Source organism: Martes martes, assembly GCF_963455335.1.
Source record: "Martes martes genome assembly, chromosome: 10".
In the NCBI taxonomy this organism is placed as follows: domain Eukaryota; kingdom Metazoa; phylum Chordata; class Mammalia; order Carnivora; family Mustelidae; genus Martes; species Martes martes.
Genome location: NC_137898.1, coordinates 63028620 through 63044142, shown reverse-complemented (window position 1 = coordinate 63044142; position 15523 = coordinate 63028620). Strand labels below are relative to the sequence as shown.

The 15523-nt window shown below is 39.4% G+C and overlaps 1 protein-coding gene across 2 annotated transcripts in view; it reads left to right on the top strand.

Annotated features, from left to right (window-relative positions):
• The window catches only part of RSF1 (remodeling and spacing factor 1), a 158649-nt gene extending 145943 nt beyond the window's left edge, over positions 1-12706 (top strand). For both annotated transcript variants that reach the window (XM_080814913.1, XM_080814912.1), the window contains exons 13-16: positions 868-1075; positions 2793-3013; positions 7267-7455; positions 10142-12706. In XM_080814913.1, the coding sequence (XP_080671039.1) occupies positions 868-1075; positions 2793-3013; positions 7267-7455; positions 10142-10707 (1184 nt within the window). In that variant the 3' untranslated portion in view covers positions 10708-12706. The remainder of the gene's footprint in view (positions 1-867; positions 1076-2792; positions 3014-7266; positions 7456-10141) is intronic.
• The last annotated feature ends 2817 nt before the right edge of the window (positions 12707-15523 follow it).

Below are 15523 nucleotides of genomic sequence, written 5' to 3'. Positions count from 1 at the left end.
AAATAAAATCTTAAAAAAAAAAAAAAAGAAAACCCGCTTAAACTTTCTTGTTGTTTATGTTTATATCACTACAGATACAGAATCTTAAAAATTATGGATAATCTGAATCTGAATGATTGCTTTAGATCAACCTTTTAAAAATCAGTTTATTCATTCCATAGTCTTTAACAGGTGACATAAAAACAGAGGGATTTGAAGGTAATTTAAAGGAGAATGACATAGAGAATTACCAGCGCTCTAGTATGGAGCATTGTGGTTTCCATTTGTACTTAGGAAACCTCTAAGGAGGATTAGTAGTAAGTAGGCTGTCTGAAGAACTCACCAGCTTTTCCAGGGCTCTGTACCTTATTGACAGCTTTGCTGCAGGATTCTCATCTTTTCTGTCCTGCACACACAGTTAAAACGGATTGGTCTCTTTCTAAATCCATGTCCAAAAGACAACTTTGAAGAAGAGATTCTTGAGTGATTGTTAATAGGTATGAGGTTTCCCTTGAGGTTGATGAAAATGTTCTGGAATTTGTTAGTGATGATAGTTGTACAACTTTGTGACTACTGAAAACCTCTGAACTATACACTTTAAAAGGGTGAATGTTACATAGTATGCAAATTATATCAAATTTTTTAAAAAGTTCTTTACGTGGTGAACTTCCACTTAGTAGACTAAACATGTGCAAAAATTCTCTTGACTCTGTCAGCTGAAGTTGTGAGAAAACCGCTTATTTCTAGGAAAAAAGGAAATGAGCCTAAACGTGAACAAGGACAGCTCTAGATATTAAAGAAAAGCTTTTAATAAACGTACTGTCATCTCTCTTCCTCCCTTTATTCCCCTTATCGCACCTCCCCCTCTCCTCCCACCCCCGAACTCAGGAGCTGGCCGAGGGAAAGATATCTCCACCATCACAGGTCACCGTGGGAAAGACATCTCTACTATTTTGGATGAAGAAAGAAAAGAAAATAAACGACCCCAGAGGGCAGCTGCTGCACGCCGGAAGAAACGCCGGCGCCTAAATGATCTGGACAGTGACAGCAACCTGGATGAAGAAGAGAGTGAGGATGAATTCAAGATCAGCGATGGGTGCGTGGTTTGCCAGCAGATCCCATTCGCTAGATACAGGCTTAAATGGGGCTTGCAGAGAAGCTCTGCCAGGTTGTGACGGGGCTTTGGTCCTTCGTGCACATGGATGATCTCTTTTTATTTTCAGGCTATTTAAAACAGATTCAAGACTACGGATCTTGGTTCTTTTTAGATCAATACGTTTAATATTCAAAATCGTGTTTACATTTTATTAACTGGAATCGAGCATTCATTTGCTGTGCATCTCCATGCCACCTTCCGCCAACATGTCCTTGAGAGGTTCCTAGTCAAATGTGAGAATTAGACAAAGTACAGGTGATTAGGTGCTATTCTCTGGTGACCCACAGAGGTTTGGGTTGGGGCAGGTAATCCAGTATGGAAGATCGGGAAAGATTTTCCTGCAGACCAAGTGTTGAAACAATACCGCAGTTTCTCCTCTCAGATTGTTAGTGGGAGAAACAAACATGAAAACCACAAAAAAGTCATTCTGTGTGATTGCTACTAAAATGTAGGTAAAGTTAACCCTAAGTTAGGTTAGGGTATAAAGGAAGAGTTTGATAAATTTAGAGAGTTCAAGGAAAGCCTTAGAGTGGAAATAAAGCTTGATCTGAAATTTGAGGAAAGAAAAATTGGGCAAATCAGTGAGTTTGAGATTTTACAGTGGGATGAGAAAGAGGGTACCCTACAAGCAGTCACGTGTTGAAGACAGCAAGGCATAAGACATCATGGAATATTTAGGAAGCTCCTGGTATGTCAGGGTGGCAAGAATATGAGGAAGAAGTAGAGAGTGCCCAGCTGGAGATGCAGCTAAAAGATAAAAAGGAACCAGATGAAGGAGCGATTTGTTTGTCATGCACAGGAGTTTGCACTCTTACCCTGAAGATGATAAAAGGCCATGGATGGGTTTTTAAGCATCAGGCTAATTAGGTTTATGTTTCAGAAAAATTCATCCTGACATTCATTTGGACGCTATCTGGAGGGGAAATGAGTCTAGAGACTAGAGGGACTCCCTGGGCAATTGCTGTAGTGGTTTAGGTGGGAGATGAGTGTCCGACAGAAGAGGGATCAGGTTGGGGATAATATCTTTAAGAGGGTGACTCAGAGGGCACCTGGGTGGCTCAGTTGGTTAAGTGACTGCCTTCGGCTCAGGTCATGATCCTGGAGCCCTGGGATCGAGTCCCACATCGGGCTCCCTGCTCAGTAGTAAGTCTTCTCCCACTGACCTCTCTCCTCTCATGCTCTCTCCCTCTCTCATTCTCTCTCTCTCTCAAATAAATAAATAAAATCTTAAAAAAAAAATAAAAAAAGAGAGGGTGACTCAGAGAGGAGCTAATGATTGATTAGATGGGAGAAATTAGGAAAAGTACCAGGTGTCTGGTCTGAGTTACTGGATAGGTAATAGTTCTAAATAATAAGGCTTGGAAACAGAAGGGAGGAATAGGTTAGGAAATAATGAGTTCTCTTTGGGACATGTTAAATTTAAGGCATGTGGGGGACATCCCAAGATGCCAAAGAAATTTACGTACAAAAATCAGCATCGGTTCTTCTTCTTAACTTCTCTGAAGAGAAAAATAGATGGCAAGATCTTTCTCCATTTTATTAACAGACAAATTGATAGAATTATCCAGATGTTTTACATTAACCATTACTGCTTGATTCATTGGACTTGTTAGAATTTGAACTCAGAATCACAATTCACCTGGTTTTTCTTGGACAGATCTCAAGATGAGTTTGTTGTATCTGATGAAAACCCAGATGAAAGTGAGGAAGACCCACCGTCTAATGATGACAGCGACACTGACTTCTGTAGCCGGAGACTGAGGCGACATCCCTCCCGGCCAATGAGGCAAAGCAGGCGTTTGCGAAGAAAGACCCCAAAGAAAAAGTACTCTGATGATGATGAAGAGGAGGAGTCTGAGGAGAACAGTAGAGACTCTGGTAAAAATAATTTGTACCCATATCACACCAAACTCAATTCTCAGAACTTCTGGAGTTAAGAGTTCTTTTTTTTTTTTTTTCCCTAAAGATTTTATTTATTTGACAGAGAGAGGGGGATCATAAGTAGGCAGAGAGGCAGGCTCCCTGCCGAGCAGACATCCCGATGTGGGGCTTGATCCCAGGACCCTGAGACCATGACCTGAGCTGAAGGCAGAGGCTTAACCCACTGAGCCACCCAGGGGCCTCTGGAGTTAAGAGTTCTGAATATAGGGACACCTGGGTGACTCAGTGGGTTAAGCCTCTGCCTTCGGCTCAGGTCATGATCTCAGGGTCCTAGGGATCGAGCCCCACATCAGGCTTTCTGCTCGGTGGGGAGCCTGCTTCCCCCCTTCTCTGCCTGCCTCTCTGCCTACCTGAGATCTCTCTCTCTCTGTCAAATAAATGAATAAAATCTTTAAAAAAAAAAGTTCTTAAGATAAAATTCCATGGGGCGCCTGGGTGGCTCAGCGGGTTAGGCCTCTGCCTTCGGCTCGGGTCATGATCCCGGGGTCCTGGGATCGAGCCCCGCGTCGGGCTCTCTGCTCAGCGGGGAGCCTGCTTCCCCCTCTCTCTGCCTGCCTCTCTGCCTGCTTGTGATCTCTGCCTGTCAAATAAATAAAATCTTAAAAAAAAAAAAAAAGATAAAATTCCATTCATTTGTAATACAAGCTTTCTGATAAAACTTTGAATTCTCATGACTCACCAGTAACTAAGTTTTTCACAGAAAGCACATAAAGCATATCTAAGAAAATAAATAACGGGGCATGTGGATGGCTTAGTTGGTTAAGCTTGCGCCTTTGGCTTGGGTTGTGATCCCAGGGTCCTGGGATCGAGCCCTACATTGGGCTGCCTGCTCAGCGGTGAGTCTGCTTCTCCCTCTCCTCCTTGCTCATGCTCTCTCTTGTTCTCTCTCTCTCTCAGATAAATAAAATTTTAAAAATAAATAAATAGGGACAGCTGGGTGGGTCAGTTGGTTAAGCCTCTGCCTTCGGCTCAGGTCATGATCTCAGGGTCCTGAGATCAAGTCCCACATCAGGCTCCTTGTTTAGCAGGGAGCCTGCTTTTGTCTCTGCCTGCTGTTCTCCCTGCTTGTGCTGGCTATCTTGCTCTCTCAGACAAATAAATAAAATCTTCTATAAATAAATAAATATGGATAGGTGTGTTAGCTGCATACCAAATTCATTTAGGATTGTAATGAATTCTTTTGGTGCAAAGTTTCCTTGCCTAGACTTTATCTTTTGTTGTTATTGTTGTTGTTAAAGATTGTTTCATTTATTTATTTGACAAACAGACATCACAAGTAGGCTGAGGGGCAGGCAGAGAGAGGAGGAAGCAGGCTCCCTGCCGAGCATAGAGCTCGATGCGGGACTCGATCCCAGGACCCTGGGATCATGACTTGAGCCAAAGGCAGAGGTTTTAACCCACTGAGCCACCCAGGCGCCCCTAGACTTTATCTTCATAGAGTTTCTTTGGACTCATTCTCCATAAGCTGAGAACATTTTTCTCAGATACCTAGCAGTTGGAAAGAGAAGGTTTACCAGTTATTTCTTTTTTTTTTTTTTTTTTTTTTTTTTTTTTTTTTTTCTAGAGAGAGAGAGTGAGCACAGGCAGACAGAGTGGCAGAGGGAGAAGCAGGCTCCCTGCGGAGCAAGGAGCCCTATGTGGGACTCGATCCCAGGACGCCGGGATCATGACCTGAGCCGAAGGCAGCTGCTTAACCAACTGAGCCACCCAGGCGTCCCTACCAGTTATTTCTAACACTTAGATCACTATCAGTGAGTGATTCATTCGTTTTTATAAATTAGTAGTAGTTGATGTTCTTATATTTTATATTTATCCCTATTAATTGAATAAATAGTGACAGGCCTAGCACCTAAAAGAACAGATAGGATTGGCAGAAAGGTAGCTGTCCTCTCACTGAGGAAATGTCACAGCCAGGAAGGAGTAATTACATCCTTCACCTGGCTGGGCTTATGGGTTTTTTTGTTTCATATATCATATAACCATAGTAGAATTATCAAAATCAGATATTTTAAAACATTGAGGGGCGCCTGGGTGGCTCAGTCAGTTAAGTTATCTGCCTTTGGCTCAGGACATTTTCTCAGAGTCTGGGACCAAGTCCCACATCAGGCTCCTTGCTTGGCTGGGGAGTCTTGCTTCTCCCTCTCCCTCTGCCCCTTCCTCTCCCCTTGCTCGTGCGTGCTCTCTCTCTCTTTCTCTTTCTCTTTCTCTCAAACAAATAAATAAAATCTTTAAAAATAATTAAATAAAACATTGATATATTTACTTTATCTGATTAACAGTGTACATTCAGATTTCATCAGGTATCCCAAAATTGTCCTATCAATTTTTTTCTGGTCCAGGATCTAATCCAGGAGTACACATTGCATTTATTCATGTCTCTAGTCTCCTTTAATCTAAAATATTCCTTAATAAATAAATAAATAAATAAATAAAATATTCCTCAAACTTTGTCTTTATTGATCCTGACATTTTTGAAGAATACACACTAGTTAATTTGTTAAATGTCCCTCAGTCAGGGTTTTTTTTTTTTGTTTACTATGATTAGATTCAGATTATATATTTTTCAGCAGGAATATCACAGAACTAATATATGTTCTCCAGGTCTCCGATATTTTTCCCTTTAGAATTAACAGTAATTTGTAGGAGGGCATTTTGAAACTATATATATACCATTTCTTTTCAGATGTTTCATCCATAGTTTTAGCATTCATTAATGATTTCCTGGCTCTATCATACCTTTTTTTTTAAGATTTTATTTATTTATTTGACAGATAGAGATCACAAGTATGCAGAGAGGCAGGCAGAGACAGAAGAGGAAGCAGGTTCCCCGCTGAGCAGAGAGCCTGATGTGGGGCTCAATCCCAGGACCCTGAGATCATGACCCGAGCCGAAGGCAGAGGCTTAACCCACTGAGCCACTCAGGCGCCCCTATCATACCTTTTATATTTATTATTTGGTGTTCTTTAAGAAAGTGCTTTCCCTTCTCCCCTATATATTTCTTTATATCAGTAAATACTTGTGGATTCTTATTTTATTAGTCTGTGGATATAATATGTTATCACCACTATGTAGGCTCAGTTTTTCCCAGATTTGGCCAGTAGGGACTCCTTCAGACTGTTGGTGAGCGATTTTGAAATTCATTCAAAGCTGGATGTGATAATTCAGTGGAATTTGTTAGCACCCCTGAAAAACTGCTCTAACACAAGGTCATAGTCTTTGGTTTACTATGCAGAGATGGTAAGGATAGTGCTATGTAACAACACTTTGAGAGCTGAAGTAGCCCTGTGTGCTACCTCACAGTCTAGTTAGCAGATTTGATTTCTGTGGGGAAGCCAGAACTGTAACTCCAACTCTATACTTCTTTAAAACAGGTTTCTCAGTTTTCTGGGATTAGAGATTTTAATCTGTGCAATACATTGTGAAGGTACAACTGTACCAGACATCTGTACACATGGGAACAACAAGTTATTTTGAGGCAGAATAGTAACCAAATAGTCACCAAGAAGAGTAGCCATGTAGCTCTCTGGGTAGCTTTAGGTTGAATGAGCTAAAGATCATGTAAAACATCTACTCTCAAACACTGACTGCTAATAAGAAACATTAGTGAGCTTTGGGATTAAAGACCCCTACGCATTTACTCATACTACTAAGAGGAAAATAAGAGACTTATAGTGAGTGAGTGGTGCCTGGCTGGCTCAGTCAGTAGAGTATGTGACTATTGGTCTTGGGCTTGTGAGGTTGAGCCCCATATTGTGTGTGGAGCCTACTTAAAAAAAAAGAGAACCGCTTCTCGGCCTTTTGGCTAAGATCAAGTGTAAAAAGTAAAGTAAAAAAAAAAAAGAGGGAGACTTACAACCATTATTATTAACTTAAAAATTGTTATTACTGGGCGCCTGGGTGGCTCAGTGGGTTAAGCCTCTGCCTTCGGCTCGGGTCATGATCTCAGGGTCCTGGGATCGAGTCCCGCATCGGGCTCTCTGCTCAGCAGGGAGCTGTTCCTCCCCTCTCTCTCTGCCTGCCTCTCTGCCTACTTGTGATCTCTCTCTATCAAATAAATAAATAAAATCTTTAAAAAATAAATTTGTTATTACTGAATCCTACTTACTAAGAGCTTTACATTTTTATAACCTAGGCTAATTACATTTCTCATTAATAGATTTGCATTTTGTTATTTCTTTTTCCTTGAACAGAAAGTGATTTTAGCGATGATTTTAGTGATGATTTTGTAGAAACACGGCGGAGGCGGTCAAGGAGGAACCAGAAAAGACAGATTAACTACAAAGAAGATTCCGAAAGTGATGGTTCCCAGAAGAGTTTACGACGTGGAAAAGAAATCAGACGAGTTCACAAGCGTAGGCTTTCCAGCTCAGAGAGTGAAGGTAAGGAGTAGATCTCCAGTTTATAGAAGTTTGGACACGGCATTAATAGAAGCTATAAACTCAGGATTGTGGTTCTGTACCATTTCATAGAATTCAGTAATAAGCAGTGATATCTTTGAGACAAAATCCATTATTTTTTGCCTGATCCCTTTTACAGTTAAAATAAATGATACTTGATAAGATACTAATTTTTAATGTCTCCACTGTAATAATTCTTCATTGATATAGACAAGTCTTGGAAAATTAAGTTCTGAGCAAGAATTCTTCTGCTCCCTTATTATTGATGGCCCGCATTTTGAGATAACCTATGCCCCGGATAATTAAACAGTTGCAAATACAGGGACCTGCTGTCTCTTTCCAACTTGGCAGTGTGCTTCAGTTGGTTTTATTTCTTAATAGTTTTAGGTGTGAGCTTCAGTTGTTTTATTTCTTAATAGTTTGAGCTGTGCTCCATGCCAGGAGTATAGGAAAAGCTCTAAAATGTGAATTCGTGATATCCATTTAGTCTTGTGGTTATTCCAGTTCTTTTAAATGATTCTAACCTTTACATAATTCTCCATTATTTATTGTCTGTCTTGAAGATTTCAAAGATCCTTATCAGTTAAGTTTGAGCCCAAACCAGGAAAGAAAGGGAAGAAATAGTTGAACATAGGAGACTAAAGAAAGGAGATGAACATCTGATTGTGTGTATTTATCTTCATGTGTCATTAAAGATAAACAAATTCAGTAATTCAGCGATTAAAAACAAATACTTATTGCACTGGTCACTATTCTAGGCACTGTGACTGGAACAGTGAACAGAACAGCCAAAAATCTATAACTCCATACGTAACCCTTATTTTAATTAGGGGGAGAGATAATAAGCAAGATAAATAAGTAGAACAGATGCTGTATTAGGTGGGGGTAAATGCTGTGGGGAAGAATAAAGGAGAAAGAGGAGCTGGGTTGGGAAGAGTGGCTGGGATCCACAGGAACGCCTCACTAAGAAGACCACATTTGAGTAAAGACCTGATATAATAGTGGTGTGTGTCATGCATTTATCTGAAACAAGAGTGATACAGGCAGATGGAGCAACTAACGTGAAGCCTTGGAGGCAGCTTTGTTCTGGCGTGTTCAGGAATGGAGAGAAAGGAGGCCAGGGTGGTTGAAGGAGAATGATTGAAAGAAAGAATTGCGTGAGATGATACAGAGATCAGCAGGGGTCCCAACACGAAGACAGTAGTCCACAACTACAGCCACCTGTTTGTGTAAATACTTTGTAAATCAAGTTTTATTGGACCAGCCACGCTCATTGTTTCTTACATATTGCCTGTGGCTTCTTTTGCATGAAGTTGAGTATTTATAATGGAGACTGTAGGGCTTGCCCTTTTAGAAAAAACAAAACAAGCAAATTGCCAAACTGATGAACTGTGCCATCCGGTTGAAATTTCTGTGGTGATGGAAATATGCTCTGTCTGTGCTGTTGAGGATAGTAGCCACTAGCCTCATGTGGCTCTTGAGCACCTGCAGTGTGACTGGTATGACTGAGGAGCTGAATTTTTCATTTGTACTTAATTTTAAGTCATTTAAATTTATAATAGCTACACGTGATTACTGACTATCATATGGGATAGCACAGTAGGCCGTTGTATAGTATAAACTTTGGAGTTTATTCTCTGTGAGAAGAGAAATAATTGGAGGAGTTTAAGCAGAGCAGTGATATGATCTGACTTATATTTTAATTTGCTGTGGTAGCTGTGTTATGAATAAATTTAAGGGGAGAAGGGCAGAATCTAGGAGACCTATTGGGAACCCACTGAAACAGGCCCAGTAAGAAGTGATGGTGGGTGAGACTAGGACAGTGGTAGTAAAGGGGTGAAACGCAGTCAGCTGATGGCTGTATTTTGAAGGTAGACAAAGAGGATTTACTGTTTGGTTAGATGGGAGAAAGAAAACAATCAAAATATGACTAAGTGATGAGAACATTAGAGTTGCCAGTAACTCAGACCAGGGAGACCAGAGCAGTGCAGGTTTGAGTCAGAAGTGTAGGACCTTGGTTTGGGACATACCAGGTTTGATATGCCTGTTTAGAAATCCCAGCATAGTTGTTGGGTTGGCGGGTTGTTGATACATGAGTCTGGAATTTAGGGGTGGCCTAGAACAAGGTCATCAGCATATAGATGCCAAGCCGTGAGATTAGGTGAGACCACCCAGATGTAAATACAGACAACAAGAAGACATTGAAAGACTGCGAAGGAAGGACATTTAATAATATGGGTTAGGGGTTAGTGCACTGTTTCAGATGCCCAGAGTTGGGTGCTCAGTTTAATCTTTTCCTTATCAGTCTGTATACATGATTCCATAATTGGAGGGTTAGTGGATAGGAGTTTCTCAGTTTGTGACCACCCTATCTTCATCTAATTGAAGGATTATCCTGTATGTTTTCTCAGAAATGGGATTTTGCTCTTTCCTAAAATCTTAGTTAAAAAACACACTATGAAGAAAAAAAAACACACTATGGATCATTCTGTGGATTGTTAACAGGCCCGAGAGGATAGAGAAATCAGGCCAGTTATTGGAGGGAAATAGGATACATGGGCAAGTCCGCAAGCAGGATATGGGGTGAATATGGGGAGGAAAAGGAAAATTATTTGTAAATCTGTTATGGTTCACTATGTCGATGGCTTAAATGTGCTGTTTATTCTAGAGAGCTATATGTCCAAGAACTCTGAAGATGATGAGCTAGCTAAAGAATCAAAGCGGTCAGTTCGCAAGCGAGGTCGAAGCACAGATGAGTATTCAGAAGCAGATGAGGAAGAAGAAGGCAAACCATCTCGAAAACGGCTACACCGGATTGAGACAGACGAGGAGGAGAGTTGTGACAATGCTCATGGAGATGCAGATCAGCCTGCCCATGACAGCCAGCCCAGGGTCCTGCCCGCAGAACAGGAGAGCACCAAGAAGCCCTATCGGATAGACAGCGATGAGGAAGAGGACTTTGAAAATGTAGGCAAGGTGGGGAGCCCTTTGGACTATAGCTTAGTGGACTTGCCTTCCACCAATGGACAGAGTCCTGGCAAAGCCATTGAGAACTTAATTGGCAAGCCAGCTGAGAAGCCTCAGACCCCCAAGGACAACAGCACAGCCAGTGCAAGCCTGGCCCCCAATGGGACAAATGGTGGGCAGGAGGCAGGGGCACCAGAAGAAGAGGAAGATGAGCTTTTAAGAGTGACTGACCTTGTTGATTATGTCTGTAACAGTGAACAGTTATAAGACTTTTTTTCCATTTTTGTGCTAATTTATTCCACGGTAGCTCTCACACCAGCGGGCCAGTTATTAAAAGCTGTTTTATTTTTCCTAGAAAACTCCACTACAGAATGACTTTTTAGAAGAAAAATTTCAACAAACCCTGAAGTCTTTCTGTGAAGTGACCAGTTTTGAACTTTGAAGATAAATAATTGCTGTAAATTCCTTTTGATTTTCTTTTTCCAAGTTCATGGTCCTTGGTAATTTCATTCATGGAAAAAATCTTATTATAATAACAACAAAGATTTGTATATTTTTGACTTTATATTTCCTGAGCTCTCCTGACTTTGTGAAAAAGGGTGGATAAGAATGCATTCCGAATCTGTGAGGGCCCAAAACAGAATTAGGGGTGGGAGAAAGCACTTGTGCTTTAGCTTTTTCATATTAAATATATATTATATTTAAACATTCATGGCATAGATGATGAACAGACTGTTTAAAAGTTCCAGTCTGTATTGTTGCAGTTTGAGAACTGTAGATAACATCATACATAAGTCATTCAGTAACAGCATTCATGATATCAGCTTGTTTACTATTGGAGATAACCACACTTAATAAAGAAGAGATGGAGAAAGCACCATCATTAAAAACTCTAACCTGAGTTTCTGTTATAGCGGAGTTTCTTGTTTTAAAAAAAAATCATCTGAAAAACATTTGTACAGTAAAATGTATAATGAAGCTTTGACAACCAGATTGTGCTAGCAGCAAATTTTTTTTAAGCAGCTTTATGCAGTGGTGATGAGGTGGCCTCGAATATCCTATCAATGGAGAGTTATTAGTGAAATAAGCACGGTCTTTTCTTTAGGCCGAGGTGGACTGTAAACTTTGCAGCAAGTATAACTCTTGTCTTCTGGCCACTTACTATTTAAATATCTGAAATATCCCATTTGGAAAGAAAAACATCTATACATAACATACATGAAGAGATGCTAAGCTGACAGCCGTATTTTAGCACATTTGATGATGGGGAAAGGATTTTCAGGTGAATTTTAACTGGTCTATTCTTGCCCTTAGTATCTACTTCAAATTGAAGTCTACAAACAAAGCAGTTCCTTTGGGAGGTTTTTAGTTTGAGTTTTAGCATGTATGTGTGTGTATATGTGTGTGTATGTGTGTGCGTTGGAATTTCCTATCTGCCTGGATATATTAGCAGGGTTTGAATGTAGTTTTGGCCTTTGGCCATTAGACTTCTATTAAAATTCATTAATAGTCACACGACCAACCTAGAGTTAATTGAGAACCGCCAATATACTTAATGGGCATGACATCCATTTCAAACATCTCAACACTTTAATGAGAGGTAAGCCCTTTGTTTCAAGAAAAAGGGGTTTATAACTAAATATCTAACATGTAATTGACACTAAAATATGAACTTTGTCTTATTTAGTTACTGTTACAGCTGTAAAATTTCAGGCAGAGCCATAAATAACATTGTACAAAGTGTAGCACTTGTGATTAAACCTTGCCTGTCAAATTCTGAAGCCTTCAGCCATTACTTCTGTGAATACTTTTGCCCTGGGATTTGGGTTTTTCTGTTCCGGTGTTGTGTCTGTTGCCGGCAATGGACACACCATATCTGCTGCTGGCCCAAGGAACTTTGTTAATTTTTCTTTCCAAATTAAGCATTATATGTGCTAGTCAGTGTATAGTAAAGCACTTCTCTTTTTTATTATTAAAAAGCTGGCATTAGACTTGCATTATAAATACCTCTCTAGAAACTTTATATTCCTTCTTTTCCTTCCTCAACAGGTGTTGCCCTTAAATCTTATCTTTTGGCCTTGAAAGTTTATAGCTGTTGTTTTCATTTGTTGGTTCTTTTGTTTGTTTTGTTTTGTTTCACTTTAGTTGTGTAGTACCTGCCCATTAATATTTTTGCTTTGATTCTAGCAATGTATATGTATCTGTATAAAAAAATAAAATAATGAAAGCAGCCTAAAAATAGGATGCACCAATAGCATGTGGTTCCAAGCAAGTTGTGATTTTTATTTTGAGACAGTGTTCCACTGGAAGGGAGGGAAGGGCTCACAATTAGAGACACAGAGTAGGGTTACGTAAGGAGCCATATTCACATACCAAGCCTCCTTTCTAGCCAGGTTTGTTCATTTGTTTGAAAGTCGGGTGAGAATGTTAGTTATCCTTTTTTTAACTATCCAACAGGCAGGCAATAGAAGGATTCCTACTAGTGCAAGGTAAGTGGTTAGAATGTGTGGAGGGGCCTCCCCTGCCCCCATTCTTCCTCTACCATTTTAGTCCTGCAGCTGGGTAAAGCCACTACCATGTAGAAACTCCCACATATGCTGTCTCTACCTCTGGACACACCAGCTCCTGCTTCCACCACTCCATAGTTAAGCAAGTGATAAGAAGTATCCAGTGGGGTAGATTATTTATTTTACAGGATGCCTAATGTGAAATAAAGGTATTCTTTTTACCTTTCTCTTACAGAGAGCAAAAGGTCATTGTTACCAGAGTAAAGACTGAGTACAAGTTAGCATAGGTCCCACTGACAAGGGTTGTGATACCACTTTTGCTGCCTATTAATTTACCGAACTTGAATTAAGTGTTTGTGAACTTGATAGTGAATGTCTGCCTTCTAACCTTATATTCTGATTAAGCCAATTTGCTGTTTCATCTACAAAGAGTGCAATCCAAGCAGCTGAACTTACAAATTATTATGCAGACAGGTTAATTATGGGCAATTAAATGTTGGACAGTTCAAAACCAATTCTGCTGCTTGATGATTAGATTTAGTCCCTCAGAGTCTTGCGCTCACTGAAATATTAAGTGAACATGCTTTGAAGAAGTTAAAAAAAAATGTAGGAAAAAGTAAATGTCCTGTATCCAAAGATTTAATTCAGTCATTAGGAACTGGACAGAGTATAGGAAAGCAGCAGTTCATCTAGAGCTTCGAACATCTTGGATCCTCAGAGTACTAACCATGGATCTAGATCCATCCGTAGCTGCCATATAATAGAGTCCTTTAATACTTCAGACCTTTTTTGGAATACAGGTGGACTCCCAGTGTCATACTGCACAGTCTAGCACATGTATTAAGGGGAGATGTAGTTTAGTGCACAGAATATTTAGTTTGCATTTCTGTAAAAGTTTGAAAAGTAGCCAAATTTTCACAAAGCAGAAGCTTTGAATTAAAATATATGAAAGGAACTCAGACTGAAAATACACATTTCGGTTTTGTAGACTTGTGTCGGTGAAATAGGGTGTAGTGTAAACATTTTCCATTGTTGGCACATTATTAGAGAATGATGGCAGAGAGCTTTTCAGGAGTTTACTAGATAACATTAAGGTTGGGTTTCCTTGACATGTTTTTCCAGTTGGTCAAGGTTGCATATGCAGATAATAAAGAGGAGTTTTGTTTAGAATAAATTCATGTCTACTGATAGTCTTTTTTTTTTTTTTAATATGACCTGCCAAAGAACCAAGGACTTCGAATGCTAAAGAAGTTGTTGAAAAAAACATTTTTAAACAAACAGATTTTAAAAGGATATTCCAAACTCCAGTTTTCACGTTTTGGTTGATAGAGCCCATACCATAGTATGCATCTGAGCAAAGTATATATACTAAGAAAAATGTAGGCGTGTACTTGCTTCAAGGTAAAATGGTGGGAAAATGTTGGGAGTTTTTAAATGGGATTGATGGAATTTACTTTGTCACAAAGAATGCCTTTTTAGCTTATGTTTGTGAGGATGAGCGATGTTAACCATGCGCTAGTTCTACCATATGACTGGAAGGGACCCAAGGAATCTGTAAGTTGAATATTCAGAAAAAGTTGTGAACTCTGCCCTTCACCAACACAGTGAAACAGGTCCGGGATTGCTTCACAGCTATAGAACAAGTATTCACAGACCCAGATCTTTTTTAAAAAATAGAACATACATATATGTATGTATATATATAAATTAATATGTGTATACATACTTTAGATGTTAGCAATTAAAAATGAATCCTTTGTAATCACTGACATTGCAAAAAGACATAAGACAAATAATTGTGACTGATGTGAAATTATGAACATTTAATTACAGAAAGTCTAGAAAAAAATAGTGAAGTTCCTCTTCTTGGTTTGATACTCTTAAGAAAATATTCCTGATTCTCTAAGAAGTAAGAATGCCAAGACTGCATATCTGCTATAATCTACCTAGTCCCCTGCTTAATATTATTAGACCTTCTTAGAATAAAATCCATTCCTATTTTATCCACCATTCCCAGTGTGTACCTGTAAACTTGATAGTGGCAAGTGGCAGTTCAGCTGCTGATTGTCTTATTTTTATACCAATCCGAAAAGACAAGGCCCTTTGCTATCAGTGTATTTAAACTGGGTTATTGTGTTATGTGTACATGTAATAATTTGTTTTCAAGATATTTCACTTTAACTTAAATTATCATTTATCATTTTTTCAGTGCCAAGAATTGCTAAGTAACTATGTAATGTACATCGAAGAAGAGTCATTCCCTAGCAAGCAAGCAGTCTTCATAAGCCAAACTGTAGTGTGCTTGGTATAGAACCACTTTAGATTATACACTCAGTGCTTCTTTTGTTCATATAAACCCTCTCAGAAATTGATTAGAATAGGACCCCATTAGTGGATATTTTTCCCCTCATTTTGGTCATGTGAGCTCAATTTTTTTTTTTTTCATTTTATATTTTTACAATTTCATTCTGGGAAATGCTGCAAACCCAGTTCTGGCACATGGTGATTTCAGTTGATGAAAATGTTATTTTTATTTTAGTAACTTTTAAGATATATCTATCCTATGCATAAGTTAT